Source organism: Aulonocara sp. 'chitande type north' Nkhata Bay, linkage group LG4, assembly GCF_057382095.1.
Source record: "Aulonocara sp. 'chitande type north' Nkhata Bay isolate Kocher_YH1m ecotype deep benthic linkage group LG4, A_spYH_male_GT1.1, whole genome shotgun sequence".
Classification (NCBI taxonomy): domain Eukaryota; kingdom Metazoa; phylum Chordata; class Actinopteri; order Cichliformes; family Cichlidae; genus Aulonocara; species Aulonocara sp. 'chitande type north' Nkhata Bay.
This window is the reverse complement of record NC_141347.1, coordinates 12,802,923-12,821,835: the sequence shown is the minus strand read 5'-3', so window position 1 is coordinate 12,821,835 and position 18,913 is coordinate 12,802,923. Positions and strand designations below refer to the sequence as shown.

General features: G+C 42.4%; 2 protein-coding genes across 3 annotated transcripts; one reads left to right on the top strand and one right to left on the bottom strand.

The window, feature by feature from the left end:
• Nucleotides 1–2,469: 2,469 nt before the first annotated feature.
• gsg1 (germ cell associated 1) lies at nucleotides 2,470–8,587 on the top strand. 2 transcript variants are annotated; one of them, XM_086288493.1, is made up of 6 exons: nucleotides 2,470–2,658; nucleotides 3,130–3,452; nucleotides 6,132–6,179; nucleotides 6,268–6,432; nucleotides 6,538–6,649; nucleotides 7,498–8,587. In XM_086288493.1, exons 2-6 carry the CDS (start codon nucleotides 3,158–3,160, stop codon nucleotides 7,976–7,978), a joined length of 1,101 nt encoding a protein of 366 aa, XP_086144619.1. In that variant the 5' UTR covers nucleotides 2,470–2,658; nucleotides 3,130–3,157; the 3' UTR covers nucleotides 7,979–8,587. The 2 variants fall into 2 exon arrangements, with proteins under 2 accessions (XP_086144619.1, XP_086144620.1); XM_086288494.1 differs by lacking the exon at nucleotides 2,470–2,658 and having other exon boundaries at nucleotides 2,669–3,452.
• A 254-nt stretch (nucleotides 8,588–8,841) lies between these two features.
• Nucleotides 8,842–13,444, bottom strand: emp1b (epithelial membrane protein 1b). The gene is made up of 5 exons (XM_086288495.1): nucleotides 13,286–13,444; nucleotides 11,717–11,804; nucleotides 11,063–11,171; nucleotides 10,222–10,362; nucleotides 8,842–10,109 (listed from the first exon to the last, which is right to left on the bottom strand). The coding sequence occupies exons 2-5, from the start codon at nucleotides 11,792–11,794 to the stop codon at nucleotides 9,943–9,945; spliced, it is 495 nt and encodes a 164-aa protein (XP_086144621.1). The 5' UTR covers nucleotides 11,795–11,804; nucleotides 13,286–13,444; the 3' UTR covers nucleotides 8,842–9,942.
• Between the last annotated feature and the right edge of the window lie 5,469 nt (nucleotides 13,445–18,913).

Here is an 18,913-nt window from a genome sequence, read left to right as displayed (position 1 = left end):
TATGATGAAGTGCACCTGTGTTGAATGGTATGCATTCATCATTTAGGTTTTTCTTACGTGACTAAAATAGTTAAAATACCTAACACTGGGGAAAGGGTTGAAGGTTAAAATGGTTTATATGAGATGGAAATATTGAGTGAAATGGGTAATACTGGGTTGCTAGATAAATGGTACACATTTGCTAAAAGTGGTGATAATAACAATGGTTATTTTACACAAAAAACATCAAAGCCCAAATACCTCTGTGAATTAAGCTGAAAAAGCACAGACATGCAACACAGTGAAATGGAGCTAGCTTTAGCTATGCTTTGGTTATGATTACATAAGCTAAAGTATATCAAGTACAACATGGTGAAAGAGCATGATCTAACAATAATGGCTAACATACCTAACAGCAGCTAAAGGATAAATGGTCAAAGTAGTTAAGCATACATTACAACATAATGAATAAAATAGCGTACAATAGCTAAAGGATAAGTGGTTCAGATTTGGTATAAAATAATGGTTAAAAAAAAAACCTGAAATAGTTAATATTACCTAAAAACAATGGGTAAGATATCTCACATTAGCTAAAGGCTAACAATTGAAATATTAAGCATTAAAAATAATTGATAACTGAAACGCTTTAATACTAAAAGTGACAATTTAGCAAATAAATAGAATTAACTGACTAAAGGCTAAAAGAAATGCAGCAGTTAGCTTAAAAAAATGGTGATACTTGAGGATAAGTTTGGGCCTTGTACTGTCATCAAGCCCATCTTTCTGTTATCTGGTTTCACTCACCTCAACATGAACGTGGTTATCGACTGAGAAAGTGAAGCCAGAGTTTTCCCAGTCTAGCTGCAAGGGCACAAAAGAGCCGTCTTTGGCAGCGTTGTTGTCACATTTTTTAATATAAAGAGTGACATTAGTAATTTGAGCTATGGAGGTGTTAATTGACAGCTTTCATGTCATTGCAGTATTTTTCAGGGATGGCTTTTGCTCGGCACATGGACAGGAAAACACCACATTAACAGCAGAGCAGGAAACTAGATGTGTAACTATTTATTTATTTACTTAGAAATATGTTCTAGATAGTTTCCTCATCAACCGGTCGGCCTCCTCGCAGATCTTTGCGCTCTTGCTCCTTCATCTGTTGTCGTAAGGCCTCATCCATGATGCTGCCAGTATCACCCAACTTCTCCCCCCTCCTCCTCCTTGGCCTGGAAGGAGACGGTCAGAGAAACAAACTGACTCCCATCCCATATACGTGTACTGCACATGCTGCATGTCTGAGCATGCAATAAAGGTGGGTGTCTGTGGGTGGGCTGCACCTCCCTCTTGTGTCTGCACTTTAAGGTATTCTGGATGCATTCTTTCATGCATCTCTCTTATCTGTAGTTTATCTCGATCTTTCACCTCATCCTGCAACAGCTTCTCCTCCAGCTGCTTCTGGATCTGCTCACCAATCCTCTGCCTTAGTCTGATATAACAAACATGAGGTGACAATTCTTCTAATTTACATCCACTGACTTCAGCAGCATGATGATTGCAAAGTGATCTTATGGCAAAGCTCATAAATCCTTTCGGTCTCCAACCTATTGATTCTCCTGCGTATCTTGTTTGACTCTGCTGAGCGCTCTAAACCAGCTGAGGTAGCCACACACCCATAATAGAGTAGTCCATGTGAATGTACGCCAGACCTACTGTATATTAAAAAATAAATAAAAAAGGCTTTTCTCATTCACATGTCCAGGAGCTGCTTCCTGCCAAGTGCTGGGCCTTGACCTCCATCTCCCTCAGGCCGTTCTGGGTTCTGAATAAATCAATTTAGTATATTTTAGTTTCCTCTGCTGTTTAGATTTCTGTATGAGGAATAAATAAAAGATTTAAGATGTAACTGTGGTGTTATTAATCTAGAAGTCAAGTGTCAGTGATGATATTCGTAATGGCTTTGCTAGTGTTACAGCTGTAAAATGTGTTTTTCTTTTCCATCATGTGGATGTCTGGGCACGTGAGTGTTTCCTCCCATATTGCAACCTGGCACCAGGATGCAATATGGGAAGAATGCAAGCCTGAAGAGGCAGTGTGATGTTTTGAGCAGTGTTCTGCTATTAAACCTTTGCACACCTTCAGGGGTCTAGTGGACCCCCTATAGCCAATCACAGTGGAGTAGCCACGTCTTACAATCAGAGAGTTATGGTGCACACATATAGTACTGGGTAGCACTATAGCCCCTGTCACTGTTTTCAAGGTCATTTTTGATTTCTACATGAACAGAGCGCTGCTTGCACTTACAGGCTGGAAAGTGTTGAAGGAGGGTGGAGATGAGAGGCAAGAGAGATGAATGAAATAGATCAAAATGAGTCTAGGAACCAAAATAAAAACAGATGGAACAGAGTTGTCTGTTTTGGATTTATAAGGATGGATTAAAGAGGAGGAGTGTGTGCTTGTGTGTGTGATGCTCACAGTTGTGTCTGACTGCCGGGGTCGGATCATAAAGACTGACAGACACACTGCTCGCAGAGGTCAGTGTGACGGCCAAAATCCTCCATCACTCTCAGTATCTCATGAGGAGTGAGAGGGAGAGCAGAGCTGTGAGGGGAGCCAGGTTTCTCTTTCACCTTCCACACTCACTCGATGATGCAACTGAGGACAAAGTGAGGGAGGCTGAAGCAGGTGAGTGCGCTTTAATTCACCGCTTGACACAAAGTGCTCAGACGTATTAGTTTGAGCATCTGTCTCCCGGAGAGCTTCCATAGCGACAGCTATTTTCACCCGTTTTCCTCCTCTGATTTGGCTGTCTGTCTTCCCACCAATTACCAGCAGTGTGTGATTTTCTGTCACAGTCTTTTTATTCTTTAAATGTGATTAGTAGTGTAAAACCAATCAGGCCCCCTTCACTCTCTCTTTTAAATGCCTCACTAATCTGAGGCAGTTGGGTAGAGCCGCTTCTCCTTGGAAACTAATAACAGGCTGCTGGTATTTTTAGTGGCATACAGGAGTTATACCTGACGTCAAGCAAATTTAACAGATTCCCTTATGAAGCATTTCATTTACATTGCAAGATTATTTTTTTTTAACTTGCTGTTTAAATCGAGTCAAACACGTCTCAGTATCGTGTCTCATTCCCTGTTTCTCCTCCATCAGCCCAAGCCCTCATTTAAACCCTCGCGCGATGGCATTCGTGCAGCGGATGCGCTCCCCTTGCCTCTCCTTTGTCCAGACATTTTTGTCTCTCCTCCTGAGCACCACGGCCCTCATGTCCTCCTACTGGTGCGTGGGTAAGCAGAAGGTGCCCAAACCGCTGTGTTCGCCCACCAAGCAGACCAATTGCATCCCCGTTCCCGGCGTCTCCAACTCCTCCAGGATTCAGTTCTTCTGGGAGACCGGCGACGACCGCTTTGTCTTCCCCAACTTTCACACCGGACTGTTCATCATCTGTGAGGAGAACATCTACATAGATGAGTGGGGTGAGAGAAAAGAGGGGAGTGGGTAGAAATGTGACAAGCCCAGAATATTGTGATTGATTTCTGTTGTGTAAAGTAAAAACAAAAGTCAAACAGAAGTCCTTACTGACCACAATGGAGAGTCAAAGGACAAAGTTGCTCAGTTTCTTACAAAAGCCCAGACGTGGCACCGCTGACCCTGAAGGGGATTAACAGGAATAGGCACTAATGAATGAGAGAGCACTGGATTTGGACAAAGAAGCTAAAAATAAGCACCGATGCTCCTCTCTAATTTATCTAGTGATGCTTGTAACATTCAATCAGTATCACCGGAAGGTTTTTTATAAGCACGCCCTGATCATACTTGATGATTAAACTGCGTGGTGAGTAGCCAAACAAGGTTAGCCAAACATCTGCCCAGAAACAGGAAGCGAAAGGAATCCTTAGTCCAGCATTAGACACCGAAATGGGTGACAGGAAGAGAGGAAGTGCAAGGTGGTAATGTGAAGTGAGGACTCAGGTGTGTTTGTACGTGTGCGATTGTGACTGTATTTGGGTGGGCGCTCGGCACAAAGAGGATTATCATCTGTGTTTATGTTCTGCTAGCCGAGATTTAGACTTCAACAGCATGACTCAATTATGGATTAAAACCCGGAGAGAGAAAGATTGATAGGATTCACAAACATCGACCGGGTATTCACCGTCTCATTTGCAGCTGATCTGCAGCAGATTTGAAGGATGATTATCAATATTTACGATAAGCCCCTTCAAAAATTCAACTGACATATATGGTTAATTAAGTAAAACTCCACATTACAATACGCGAGCTGTGCATGCACCCTAATCTCGTGGTCTCCAGCTATCTGTTACCATGTCTGCAACAGAGTAAATCAAGTGTTGAGAGAGAAAAGGCTTTCTCCTAGCAGCCCATCCAAACAAGCCGTACTTGTTCAGTTATTTTCTAATCATGCTGTCATGAACTTTAATATTTAACATGCTAACTGGGGCCTGTAGAGTCTGAGATAGAGCACTTTGGGGGGGTTTTCAATTTCTTTGAGCATTGGATGATCTGAGCCCACTCCTTGGAGAGGCGTGTGGCTCAGGAAGTAGATCAGGTCATCTGCAACCTTCATATTAGTCATTTACTAATTTGTGGTTCGATTCCTGACTCCTTCAGTCTGCATACGTGTGGGCAAGATAATGAACTCTGAGTTGCTCCTATTAGTATTAACGTGTGTGTGAATATTAGACAGAGAGCGCTTAGTTTAAAAAGGGGTTGCAGTCAGGGCTGTCACCTCACAGCAGGACTCAAATCCACAATCTCGCCCAGGCCTTTTCTGTGTGGAGCATGTTCTCCCAGTGTCTGTGTGGGTTCTCTACAGGAACTTTGGCTTCTTCCCACAGACCAAAGACATGCAGTTAGTGGGGTTAGGTTAACTGGTTGGTTCTAAATTGTTCATAACAAATGTGACGTTGAATGGTTTACTGTCTGTGTTAGCCCTGTGACCCTGTGGCAGCTGGGATAGACTCTTGGGTCCCTTCTGTTTTCAGATTGTTTAGAAATGACCTTATAACCCAGATTGATGGGCAGTAACTTCTCTAGGATCATTGATGTCTTTCCTCCTTATCACTGTATTAACACACCTGACTGCTCCAGATCAGCAGTCCTCCAAAACTGCTTTTACAGAGGTGCTCACACTCACTGATGATCGGTTAATTAAGTGCGTTTGATTATCATTCTCTACTCTCTTAATTCCAATGAAATCAGTAAGGAAGGCATTTAGCCTTAGTGTTGGTTTAATAAATAATATCAGTGTAATAAGTCACGTGTTTTTTACAACCTCCTACGGATGTGAGGATGCTGTTTACTTATAATTATGTCCTGACACATAACACCGTAGAATAGAAAGAGTTTGCACTTTCTTTTTTACACGACTGAAATTCAAAAATAATTCAAAGCAAGTGCGGCGCGGTGTCCTTGGGAGCTCTGAGCACCAATCCAAAGATAAAAATCAAACAAAGCAAATGAAGAAAACCTATAACAACACAGAGGGGAGCGCAGAGTGATGAAGGCCACGAGCACGCGGCTGTGTGTGTTCATTACTGTGTTTTTCTTAATGCACTTTGCACATGCGTGTTCAAGTTAGTGAAAATCTGTTCCTCATTTCTCCCCCTTTATTTGCATCTGTTTTTCTTAAGTCTCCGTATGCTGTACTTTCAGGGCCACCTCGGTGTAGAGCCATATGGTACTCTAATTATTTCAGCTGCCATGTAAACAATTAGATAAACAGGCTACAAAGAGGCTTAACCCACTACTGGCACACGTTGCTACTGTTTTTAACGCACGGCCCGTTTGATTGGTGGAAACAAAATGCGGCAATATTGAAATGAATCTAATCTAATCTAATGTTATAAAAATGGAAAACACAACAGTCTCAATGTGTGACCCTGTAGCCACAATCTTTCGAGATCTGAGCTAATCTTTTAATCTCCTATCACCAGGTTAACTCAGGCCATTACAGCACTCATGCAAACGGTCATCTCAAATCTGGTTTCTCACACAGTAATTCGATTGCAGTGTTTATTTACACTGAGAGTAATTACGCAGGGGCTGGCGGATTTTGGGGAGAGACAATGCTGCAATGGGTCTTACATAAAACATTTCCAGAGCAAACTCTTCTCATGTTTTCTTCTGATTTCTAGAGGAAAAGTGTCGAGGCTTTTACACACTCCCCCCAGGATCTGAAAAAGGTAAAGTTTTGCGGTTTCTCCCGCAGTGTCGTTTGAAATCCGTTCCCTCATCTGTCCCCTCTCTCAGCCTCTCCTCCTCCTTCTACAGCAATGCTTTGGCTGTCGCTGTCAATGGAGCTCGTGAATATCGGTCTGCTGTTAATCAGCTGCATACTGCTGTCCGTGCAGCTGTGTATCAGGGCCTGGTTTCCCTCTACGCAGCACTGGGGCCAGCTGCTCAATGCTTTTGCAGCTGTCTTCACAGTCCTGGGAGGTACAATATTTAGATGCATAGTCAAATCAGAGTGACTTCTGTTAACACCGCAGAAACACCGACAGAGTGACCAGGTTGTTACATTTCCTCGTTTTGTCCTCTCAGGTCTGCTCGGGATGGTCGGTCACATGATGTTCATGCAGGTGTTTCAGACCACTGCCTCGATGGGACCAGAAGACTTCAAGCCACATAGTTACGGGTACTCCTGGGCATTCTAGTGAGTTCTTTAACCATTTATATTACGTAGAAGATGTAGAAGATCACAGTGGTTCAGCCCAATTAGTTGTTCCCTCTCTGACTCAGACCATACTGGTATGATGATAATCTATTCCTCATGTCTATTGCTAAGTGCTTGTCTGACTGACTAAAATTCTTGTTTTGGGGATGAAAACAGGAGAATAAACATTCTTTTCCTGGCTCTTATGTGAATCAGACCAATTTTTTTCCACACCAAATTCCTTGAGCTGTTTGTTTGGGATTCTTTGTGGGACCTCTCAATCAGCTGGGGATCAAGTCCCTCCAGCTTGTCACGCTACTGAAATGCCCTCAAATCATTTGCCCACTTAAAACGACAGTTTTACAACTCTCAGCTTCTGGAAATAAGTTCTTCTGCAAACACACAGTTGCTTGATGCGTTTTAGAGACACAGTACTGTGCAAAAGTCTTGAGTCATCCCTCATTTCTTTATATATTTTATTTAGGAAATAGGTGCATCAATTTATTGCAACGGATTCCAACATACATAGGATACAATATGTGTATATTCTATGTAGAAATACAATATAGCAAAGTCCTGTGTCATTTTTTAAGGACATGACTTTCAGATACTGTTTATCTGCTTTAGGCCTGCCAATTCTTCTTTTCCACTTGTCCAGTATAAATAGTATAAAAGTCAGAGTTTCTGAGTTTTCCCTTTAAGTCCAACTTCCAAGTTGAAGTTAACAATCCAAGATGGTAGTAGGGCACCAAAAAGCTACTCGGAATAATATTACTACTTGTGAAAAAACAAAACGTTGTGAAACGTTTGTGATGCCGTTTCTGTTTCTCCTCCTCTGCCTCCAACAGTGTGGCCTGGCTTGGCTTCACCATCTGCATGGCTGCAGGTGTCTCCACCCTGAACAACTATACCAAAAAGGTCCTGATGGTGGGTCCCAGGCGTGCCTCTGACCTCAACCCCTGCAGCTTTAACTTTATGGGACTTCTGCCACCTGCTCCTTACTACACACCACCAAATCCTGCCTCCAACCTCACCTGTCCCCTGTCTCCTCCTCGGATCTCCCACTTGTCTCCCTACTATGCCCCCCCTTCGGAAACATTGCCGCCCTCCGCCCCCACCCCAAGGCTCACGCACTCCCATTCACTTCCTATCTCGATTTCTAAGTCCTTCCCTCCTCCCCCCTCTCACCCTGCACCTGGATCACCTTTTCACCGTCTGTCCCTGCCCTCACCATCTCCCTCACCTACACCACCCGTCTCTTACCACACGACTCTCCCAAGACACCAGGAGAGTCATTACGAGCAGGAAGAGGACTACAGCCCCCTCTGAGGACCTACACCTCTCTTAGAAATGCTGTGTGCTGGGAATATTAAACTTTATAGAACATGGTCCCAAATTCCCTCCATTTCTCAGTTTGAGGTCCTGCACCCATAGGTAACAATCACATTTACACAATGTTAGAAAACACAAGTTCTGTACTGAAAAAATATGTAATATTAACTTTTTCTGCTTGTTGTAAATAAATGCAAACACAGTTTTGCATTCTCCTGTTTGTTGTGGAGCAATTTTGTCCCACTTCTTTATAACGTCTGTGAGCACATGGGGATAATTTTGTGTTAATACACAGAGGCAGTTAAAGATATACTTCGTTTTTCCTCTCTCTTTACTTCCTTCTAAACCCATTCATGTTACTAATGGACGTCATCTGTTGTGAGATGTTGCCGTGTTTCTTCATAAGTGTGTGAATGTGAGAGTGAATGAATAGTGGAATTGTAAAGCGCTTTGGGTGCCTAGAAAACCGCTATATAAATGCAATCCATTATTATTATTATAAGATTACACAACTTTTTTGTATTTATTAATTTATTTAATCAGAATATTTGAATATTTGTAAAATAAACATTTTTTTTTAGAACATAATAAAATTTTAACATTTGATGTGTTTCCTTTGGACTGCTTTTGTTAGAAAATAACATTTTAGTGATTCATAAACCAGTGTATTCATTTGTTATTTACAATCTGCAATGTCTGTTATTTAAATGAAGAACATGTGGATAAAGACTGAGCATAATACAGAAACTCCTCATTATGTATAAAATGTATATCAACCTTCACTTTGTGAGCCAGTGTAGTTAATTAAGAAATCCATGTCATGACAACTGGAGAAGAAAAATAAAAACACCTCCAATAACTGATTGAAATTCACGTTTTAATATAGTAAAAATCACCGTCAGTGTCATTCATCATGACGTACAAAGGTAGCAAAAATAAACAAGAGCATACAGAGCGTCATGGGAAACAAATTATATTTACACACTACATCTCATACACCAAGAGTAAAGCCAGTTGCCTTTCAGTGTGGAAGCAGGTTTAATCTGGGTGATCGAATCTATGCTTTTAGAAACTAATGTGATTACATTTACAACCAGAAAAGACAGCTGAGTCTTTGAGTTATGTAAAATGGCAACTTTCAAACACTCCATGAGAACGTAACCAAAAGGCTTTTATGTGTTTCACGCTGAAACAAAGTAAATTCATTTTGCCTTTACATTTAGTATTAAACTGTATCTCCAGGGTTTGATTTGGTGTCTTCCCAATTACAAACAATTACAGCACAACCTCAGCAGCATCATAATATCGGCTTTCCACCGTATATCTTTGTATAGTCTTATTATATTTTTATATATTATGTAAGACTTCAAACAGATTAGCTACGGGTTGATTGCATTATGTTTTCACTCTGTTTATTCAGTGGCACACTGTATGAAGTAATACAAGGGCAAATTAAAAATTAAAAATCAATAAACTAACAACAACAAAAAAAATCTAAACAATAAAACTCACCCATTTCCATATTATAAATGTACATTACAAACTGTTTTTTTTTTTATAATAGAGGGATATTAATAGGTCTTAGTCTATGATAGCATCTTATAAACATTAAGGCCTTTTTTTATGTAATTAAAAAAAATAAAGGATTGTTTATCATTAGATGCCCTCAATAAATCCAGCCCCACTCTGGGCTGGAAATACACTCAAATACAGCTGTGATCGACTGAGCCTGCAGAAATAAGCCCGAAACTCCGATTATCTGAAAGCAGGCTCAGTTAAACACCAGTATGTATTTGAGGAGGATCAGCAGATCTACTATATCTATAGCTGAAAATACACTAGCAGCTCAAATCTGATGTCCAAAACAGATACATGTAAACACAGACCACACACTGTAATTAAAGCCAGATTTTAGCTGGAAGAGCAGATTCAGTTAAGGGTTCCAGGTTTGAATTCTGGAGCTACTCCGCAGTCTTCTTGCGTAGCACGAAGTAAATGATGGAGGACAGGAATGTGAGAGCGAAGGCGATCCACGCCAAAATGAAGCAATGGCCGTAACTACCCAGACTTTGTTCATTAGTATGGAAGAGGTCTGTGTAGATGGAGGCTGCGATCATGATGCACAGGCCTGAAGTGAAGGAAACATGGAGACGAGTGAAGATGCACATCAGCGGATGTCATACAGAGAGAAACACCCTCAGTGAAAGGAATAAAACATAAGAGAAAAAAGAAATACTCACAGGCAAGGAACTGAAAGACACCAGAGACGAGGAACCTCTGTCCTTTGGGGAGGGTGAAGAGTTGAGCCACAAATACGAAGATTCCAATGATGGAGAATATACAAGCTAGCACTGAGCTGGCCTGCACTGCTTGGAGGTAACCTGCAGGCGGAGCCAGAGAGAGCAAACGCAATGAAGATACAGAGTGTGTGAAAGGGTGTGGGGGGTGTAATAGCTTAAGGACACTCCCTGGAAACGGCAGCACTGCAGTCACATTGAACCTTTGAAAATCTCAGACACAGTTGCAATGCTGACAGGCAGGAACATTATGTTCAAACACGCCAAATGCTTTATGGTAAAAAGACGCTGATCACAAACAGCTAAAACAGTCTTGTATGTTTGACTCAAGGCAATAACTGCATACCAAAGGATTAGGAAAAAGTCTTCATTTGCAATGCAAATAATACAGAATTTGGGTGAGTGTAAACTCATTGTGTGTCCCACCAAATGATGCAGATAAAAAGCATGTTCCTGGATTCAACTCTCAATGCTTAAAATAGGTGTTATATTTAATGTGTGAGCTCCAGGCCCCAAAGTATTGTATCAGATAGTACTCTTAACAGAATGCACTGTATATATATTTAAATCTTAGTTGTCTTCCCTTATAAATGGAGCATCACTGTTTAAAATCACAATGCAGTCACAGTGTGTTTGTGCATCTAACTGTGCCTGTGCAGCTCTGCTTAACACAACTGACCAGCTACATGTCATAGCATCAAACTATTACTAATCTCTTACTTTGATTCTACACATACGAAAACGTAACACTGAGAGGTGCAAGCATGGAAACATGTTCTCTTACTCTCTGGGTAGGTTGATGGAAGATCAACAGAATGCCATGAGTTATTCACGAAAACCCAGCGGGCCCATATATCAGTGGGCATGTTTCCGGCTGAGATGACCCACCAGGCCTGACGGGGAAGACAAAGACAATATTTGCAAAAATATTAACAGAATTCTTGTGTGTTAAAGTAAAAGCGGTGAATCAGTATGAGTGGAAATTAAACAGGTAGATACTGCAGCAGCAGTTATGGTGTGCATTTGCAGGGGGAAATTATGACAATATGAAGAAGGAATTCACTCGTTCCTTTAACTGAGACAAATCTCACTCAGGTATGCAACAGTGGCTGCAACGCAGGTGAGACTCGCATATAGGTATCCGTACTTGTGTGACGTATCTGGGTAAGACGCTCAGCGGTATGGGGTAATGACACAGAGCTCGTCACCATATATCGCACAGAAATGTCAAACATGTGGCCATCCAGAAGAACAGCTGGCCGCACGCCGAGAAGGAATGAATTCCTCAACAGATGAATCAGTCTCAACTCTTTGCCCATCCATCATGTCAGAGATGCACAAGGCCTGAAGCTAAGGGAGGAGGCCAGCAGCAATGCTGGGGCAATTATGCCTTGAGCATGGAAGAAGTCTATACACGGATAACAAGAATTGCACTTACATTGTCAATAGTGGCTGTCAGGAGGATGATGATGCAGGCGATGTGGAGAACAAAGATGGCGGCGAGGAGAATCAGCATGATGACTGTGCTGCAGAGAGGAAGGCACAACTTTAACATGTAACAGGGCGAGTAAAATAAACCAAGCAGACTAGGAGGGAACAGTCAAGCGTGGCCTACAGCTAACTCATTGTGTTGTTTGGTTTTTCTTTAGTAAAGGAAGCCTTTCGTGCGAGTCCCAAGTGTGTGCGCGCGCACACACATCCTCATGAACGCACGCATTCAGTGCACCAAAGCTAGGCCCAAACCTGGCACCCGCTCAGGGCGTGGCTTCTTAACGTCTAATTACCCTGGTTTACGGCTCCCAGTAAAAGAATCAGAGGTGCTGATGGGCAATTGTGTTTCAAACAAAATCAGTGTATCCCTGGGAAAGCAGATACCTCTGGTATAGAGACAACTGTGGAGGAAAGTTCATGACAGGCAGATGAGTTTAGGCTTGTCTCAGGGCATGGTGATTACAGTGGAGGAACCTGCCACTCCCTAAAATAACTGTAGAGACTACACTCTGTTCTCTGCACCTTGATGCTCCACACCTGATCCCTTTAGTCTGAATCGGACCGCTCGATATCTCCCGACTTAAAAAATAAACTTAAGCCTAGCTTTAAAAACTGTTCCCCCTGACTGATTAGTCAAAAAAGATGACCCCGCCTATGAGATATCAGTTAGTTTAGAATTTGCTAATCTAATGTATACAAGAGCTATGTTTGGCTGTAGCTAACAATAAGGCTGCTCTGGGTGTGAACATCTGGAATGCGCTGGTTCTCTGGGCTGGTAAAGGAGTGTTCATGGGATGGGTCCTCATACACGCTTCACACGCCCGCCAGTTCCCTTACTTTCATACGCAACCACGCACGTATACAAAAAGAAAAGGGGAGGGGCACATCCCCGCAAAGTAATTTCCCACGTTTTGCCCACTTCCAATCTAGTGACAGCGAAGGCAAATATTGGCTCTGCGGCTCAGCCTGAAGGCAGAGAACGCAAATACAGAAAGAAGGACCAAACTTTAATGAAAAAAAGCTGTGAGCAGATAAACAACAACAATAACAACAAAGTTAAAGCTGATGCTTTCATTTAAAACACGCACACTGAGCACTTTGATCAAAGAAGACATGTTGACTGCTCCTGTGGGCTTTCCCCCCGACTAAATCTGAATCTAGCATATTTTCCATACACAAAATAGACCACATTTGTTTGGGGCAAGATCTGAGAATGTAGCAAAACCACAAGTCCTGATGCAGGAACTGAGACTGGAGCAAAACCTGGTGAGGAACAAGTTGCTTTAACGGTAGAGCAAAGAAAGGTAAACAGGCTCTACTTCACAGATGCACAGACACACACGTCTCCACACTTTAGCCTTTTTTATCATTAGATTTTCTTATCTTCCAATGGAAAAAAAAAACCCCCAAAACATTAATGCAAAACTACAAAACAAGCTTCTATTCAAACATCACTCAAGCTTGATGAAACACCTGTAGAAAAGAAGCAAAAGAAGAAGAAGAATCTTTGACTTACTGTTAGGTGGCTGTTTGTCTCTTCAAGTCTAATTCCTCCTGCTCTCAAAGACACCGATTTCAGACTGTGTCCAAATGTACAAACACAAGTTCTACTCAATCTGCCCACTATTTTACCCTGCCCTCTTTTTAAGTCCACACCCAGGACAAGCCTCTTGCTGACTTGATCACATAATCTCTGCCCCTTTTTCTTTCTGTCCCGTCTCTTCCTCCTCGACTCTTCACTCATCGTCCCACCCTCCCTCTCTCTCTATGTGTACACATACCAACGCTCAAACGGACACTTAGTTTCTCTGTGTTTGGTGTGTTTTGCCTTTGTCACTCAGCTGATGGTGGTGATTTTCTCTGTGAGGACACACATGATGATTCACTGACATTATGTGGGAAAAGCAGGGGGGGGGGGGGGGGTGTTAAAGCCTTGGAAAGTGATTTTACGCATGTTGCCATGGCAGCAGACTGTAACCACCCAAAACACAATCACATTGTTACTAGTGTGTGTATGTTATGTACCAGCAATCATAACTTAGCTGCGCAGACGCACACAAACACACATAACTGAATTTATTGTTTCTCCCTAATCACTGCCATTCGCCTTTTCCAGCTTTTGTTACAGAGGAAGAGGTTTCAGGATAAAGGAATGTTGGTGCTTGCCATCGAGGGAAAAATAGCTGGAGGCCCAAACGAGTGCAGCTCGTTGCTTAAGTGAAAAAGATGGAGCAGAAAAGGGGGAGGAGGTTCTTTGCAGAAAGTAGGGTGGCAGTGAGGTATTTCACGCCGCTCGAAGTTCATTAGTTATTACTTATTATTACTCGTCTGTTCCTGCTGATGATTGAGGTTCTCCCAATGACTCCAGTGAGTCAAAGTCATCTGCTTCTTTAGCAGATCGCACAGATTACTCACAGGAAGAACCTTACAGAGGGAATCTATTAGGCTTGTCCTCATTTTCAGTGCCATGCAGGCTGTATGTACTGTAGGAATAGTGGACGTATGGGATCGGGGTATGTGTAAGCATCCTTGTGAGCCTTCGAATGAGCCTAGCAGCATGGCAGTTCAGTGGTTAGCGCTGGCCCTGGGTTCAACCCCAGTTTTGGTCATGTGTCGAGTTTGCATGTTCTCCCCATGCTTGAAATCATGATAGGGCGAAGCAGTTCTCAAGTTTCACTGTAGTTAAATTAAAGTTTAACACTATGAAATCACAGGATTTCATAGATAATCATAATAAGTAGATTTCTTATCTCAGGTACACATCATCTCAGTTGTGACAGCCGTATCCCGACCCACCTTCTGTTTACGAGGGGAAACCGTTCTACCTGTGACTCATGCTGAAGCCACCCTAGTTTGAGTCAAAGAATAAGAATTTCAAGCTGAAGTTGAGCATGACAGGTTTCCTTTCAAAGGCGATCAGTCCATATCATCATAAACTATTTCATTACGGCCTAAAATGTGTTACACAACCCACAGCAAATCAAACATTAACAATGCAGCGTGCTGGTGTCAGAGCCTCATAACTACATCTAACAGCAGTTACACTCTACATCCTGTTTTCCCTCACAGTAATGGACACAGTAAGAGGCGAAGACCGAATTAGAAAAACTAGAATTTCCACATCGTGGTTGTATGCCTCTATTAACCAATCAAGTTGAAACATGTTAGTTAGTTGTCCAAGTTGGTGGTGTGAAAATAGATGCTGTCTGCTTCACAGAGTATGAGGATAATACTCTGTGATTTCTGACATCTACAAAAAAAACAAAAACTAATTTGACCTGGATTTGTTAAGCTCTGTTGTAACTGTTTTGCTCTGTGTGTAGTGTATGAGTGTGCAAGTTCAATGGGCAATAGAGCTAATGTGTGAATAACAAAGGCTTACACACAACAGTAGACAAAGCTACAAATATAGATGCTGCTGCAAGAAGCTGCACATTAAGAGCAGAAGCTTCATGGAGCACCGGACGACTACGCTATACAACAGTCATGCTGTTTCCATGTGAGCCACCAAGTCTAGTGTGACTAACTCAGAAAAAGAAATATGAATTGTAGCCACAAGTTCCTCTTTTTAAAAGAGTCGCTGACATCACAGCAACGAGTGCCTTCGACTTTTTGAGTATGAAATGTCATCATATTTTAATTTTAGCTCATTTTAAATTTGTGTAAATTGTTCCCACACAGTTAGAACTTGAAATGCCACTTGCATTGTAAATCCCTATGACAGGTGAACTTACAGTAAAGCACGATGATGTCAACCGCGCGGAAGCACGAGAGGCGGAGACTAGTTCAAAGTTTGAATTCGGTCACTAGGCAACTGCAGCAAGTGTAAGGGCATATGGCGAGGATAAAGACGAGCTGATGAGCAGCAAAATTGATAGAGTATTCTGCGTGTGATCATTTAGTCTACTGATTATATCTCTGACCATTTGGACGTTTTGATCTTTAAACGAGGTTTGCAGCAGAAGGAAGTGGAAGGTGGCACTTCCTGAAAAAAACTAATTTGATGACAAAAATAACAACAGATGCAAGTAGGTAGGAAAGTCAAACACAATGTAGATGAAGCATCCAAAAATAATCTGTGTGTGGACTGGGAGGCTGAGATCACTTGTTTGCTTCTGCTGAGAATTAAAGTATGGCTAACAACATTTCTGAGTCAAAAGCTTGGCGGTGAGTTAGCATCGTATTAGGCTACCTCGGCCTCAGGTATGAGCCAGCAGGATAATAGCACACTTGCAGACCAGAGCAGAGGCTGCTCGAGGTCACAGCAGGGCTCACTGTGTGGCTCATAACATGAAAGCACGCACACAAGCATGCTTCCATACAAAACACTGTTGTCTCACATTGTTCTTTAGTATGACAAGAGCAGAATCAAGACTACAGAAGCCTTCAGATGAATGAGTGGTCTTTCATTCATTCACTCACTCTTTCAACACTCTCTATTTCTGATGCCGCGCCTCGGTCACCTGACCTATCGTTCCACGTCCCGCCCTATGGGAAAGCATCCGAGTCCGTTGAAATTGCGCACTTCAGGTTTTAGAATGCAGTTGCATACATCATCCAGCAATGTACGCCAAACATCCTCTGTGGGAAAGCTGGGAGATCGGTGCATGTGATCATATCAAGTCCTGTAATTTGTGCAATGTGACTTCAGATAAAAAACTGCAACTGCTTAAAATATACAATCAGAAAAAAAGTGATATTGGCTGAAGAAAACAGGAGGAGAAAGGAGAAGACAAAGCTGTGAGAGGAGAATGCAGTTGGGCCTGCTCCTGTTCTGGGCGTGTCGACCCCACCTTGCAGCGAAGTTAAGCTCAGGTTTGCAACGTTCTATTCAGCGCGACAGGCCACTCCCTTCAGCCTGTTCATCTCGCCATAATATTAGAAAAGTGTTGGGAGTTTGAGGAAAAAAGCCCCAAAACAAAACAAAATGAATGCCTTCTTTGTTTTTTTGCCACATTAGTTATGCAAGAATCATGCCAGCCCCCCTTTTTTTTTAAGTTCTCGGTGTAATTTTAGGAGAGGAAATTGCCATGAGTCATGCATCAGTCAGCTATCATTTTTTTTCAGAGTGAAAAACTTAGCGGGTGTTTTGCACACCGCAGTTGTGCATGCAGCAGGAGGGGTGGGGAGGGGGGGGGGGTCGGAGCGTAGCCACGGCAGATTTCTCAGATCCAAACACAAGTCGACAAATCATGTGCCTCCATAACTGTTAAAGGAGAACCAATCAGGTGGCTTGCTCAACACACAGCCCTTTGTCGTGCTGGATCACTCAAAACAGCCGTCATACTGTGTGATCGACAGTGTTGTACTAATACTGATTCCTCCCCAGCGTATGCTCATTCATGGCGGTCCAATTTCAGTTTATTGCACACTGTTGGGTTCATTAAAGAGCTGAAAAGCAGAACTCAATCTGCTCTGCAACAATCGCAGGAACACACATTACTGCAAATGAGCCACGAGACCGACCAAGACAAGGGCTTCTCAATCATGGATTACCTGTCTCACCTTGAAGCCTTGAGCTAAGCCCTGCATTTTTGATTTAGCAGCTGTTTGCGGCACTGGTATTGCTAATCATTTATCACTTTGACACATGTTAAAATGTTTGGAGACGAGCCTCAGATACAGCCCAGCCACGTGATGCGGATGCCTGAACAAGGCGTACAAAAGAGCAGATCGCTACGTTTTGGTTGGGCAACGTCAAAATCCTTTAATGAAGGTGGCTGTTAGGAGCGAGGAGTGAGGGAGGATTTCGACACGACCGTGTGAAACAAAGCCATCCCAGCGGTGCCTACATGCCAACACAGTGAGCCTGACCACAGCCAAGTCGCTGGCGTATTTACACAATAGTAAAGCTCTCTGTCTGTGGTTAGCGTCTCACTCGCCTCATTCCTGTTCCATCTCACAATATGTCACACCCTGCTCTGAGATTTCTAAACCTCTCCTATAAAAACAGTGACTGGGACTCCTTGGAAGAAGCCAGAGTGAACGAAGGGGCCAGAAAAAAAATTGATGTTGAAACTCTTGATTTGCCAAGGGGCAATTATGTAATTTCAAAAGTACACCATCACCCTTATCTCTGCTCCCGGTGTCACCAGACTGGTTCTGATGAAAAGCCCCGGAACAGGCATGTCAGCCAAGGCGTGAGCCGCTCGCTCAGTCACATGTACATAAAAGCGTTTATAAGCACAGGGATATGTGAGCAGAGCATCTTGAGAAAAGCAAATATGAACAAACTGTACTCCAAATTAATCAACTTCTAAGGGAGTTACTCACAGACAGAGAAACACACCAACACACAGAGTTTCCATTCCCACCCTCCTTTTCTCTGCTGCTCTGGGGCGAGATGGTCATCAGTTTCAGTTTCCAGTAAAACTTTTTTTTAAAAAGTCTTTCTTTAGACAAAGACATTTAAGATACCGTTCATTTAGGAACCAAAATGAGCAGCAGGGTAACACCTGTGATGTAAAAAAGTGGGTTAATTCATATTATTTACGACACTACTTTTTAATCAGGTGTTCTTTTTCTCTAAGACCTGATAAATATGGACAAAAATAACCATTGTTTTACAAAACTGGCCCCAGTTTTTCAATTTTAAAATACATGTTACCATTTAAGCAAAGTTACACTATAATAAGGTGTTAGTCTTCATACCCGACACACAGCTGTACACAGTGTTAGCATCTACTGACATAAACAGCTCAAAAGGTTTCAGGATTTTTAATACGAACTATTTCTTTTTTATATACAAATCATACCAAACCTTAGCTTGCTACCTTACTAGTACCAGGTTGGACCCCATTTTTGCCTTCATACCTGCTTTAATTCTTCGTGGCATAGATTCGATGAAGTGCTGGAAACGTTCCTCAGAGATTTTGATCCATGTTGACATGACAGCGTCACACAGCTGCTGGACATCCATGATGTGAATCTCCTGTTAAACCACACCTGGTGACTGTGGGGGCCATTTGACTACAGTGAACCCACTGTTACGGTGTGGTGTGTTGTCCTGTTTGGAAGCAGCCAGGAGAAGATAAGCACGGTGTGGTTATAAAGAGATGGACATGGTGGGCGGCAATAATCAGGCAGCCTGTGGTGTTTAAATGATGCACAGTTGGTCCAAAGGGGCCAGAAATGTGGCATGAAA

Bases quoted from the DNA above. Each gene is read 5' to 3' on its own strand.
- gsg1 (XM_086288493.1), top strand. From the start codon at position 3,158: ATGGCATTCGTGCAGCGGATGCGCTCCCCTTGCCTCTCCTTTGTCCAG. The intron at 6,433-6,537 runs GTACAATATTTA...TTGTCCTCTCAG, and splicing joins TGTCTTCACAGTCCTGGGAG to GTCTGCTCGGGATGGTCGGT. The intron at 6,650-7,497 runs GTGAGTTCTTTA...TGCCTCCAACAG, and splicing joins GGGTACTCCTGGGCATTCTA to TGTGGCCTGGCTTGGCTTCA.
- emp1b (XM_086288495.1), bottom strand. From the start codon at position 11,794: ATGCTGATTCTCCTCGCCGCCATCTTTGTTCTCCACATCGCCTGCATC. The intron at 11,172-11,716 runs GTAAGTGCAATT...CTTCCCCGTCAG, and splicing joins TGACAGCCACTATTGACAAT to GCCTGGTGGGTCATCTCAGC. The intron at 10,363-11,062 runs GTAAGAGAACAT...CTCCGCCTGCAG, and splicing joins TCCATCAACCTACCCAGAGA to GTTACCTCCAAGCAGTGCAG.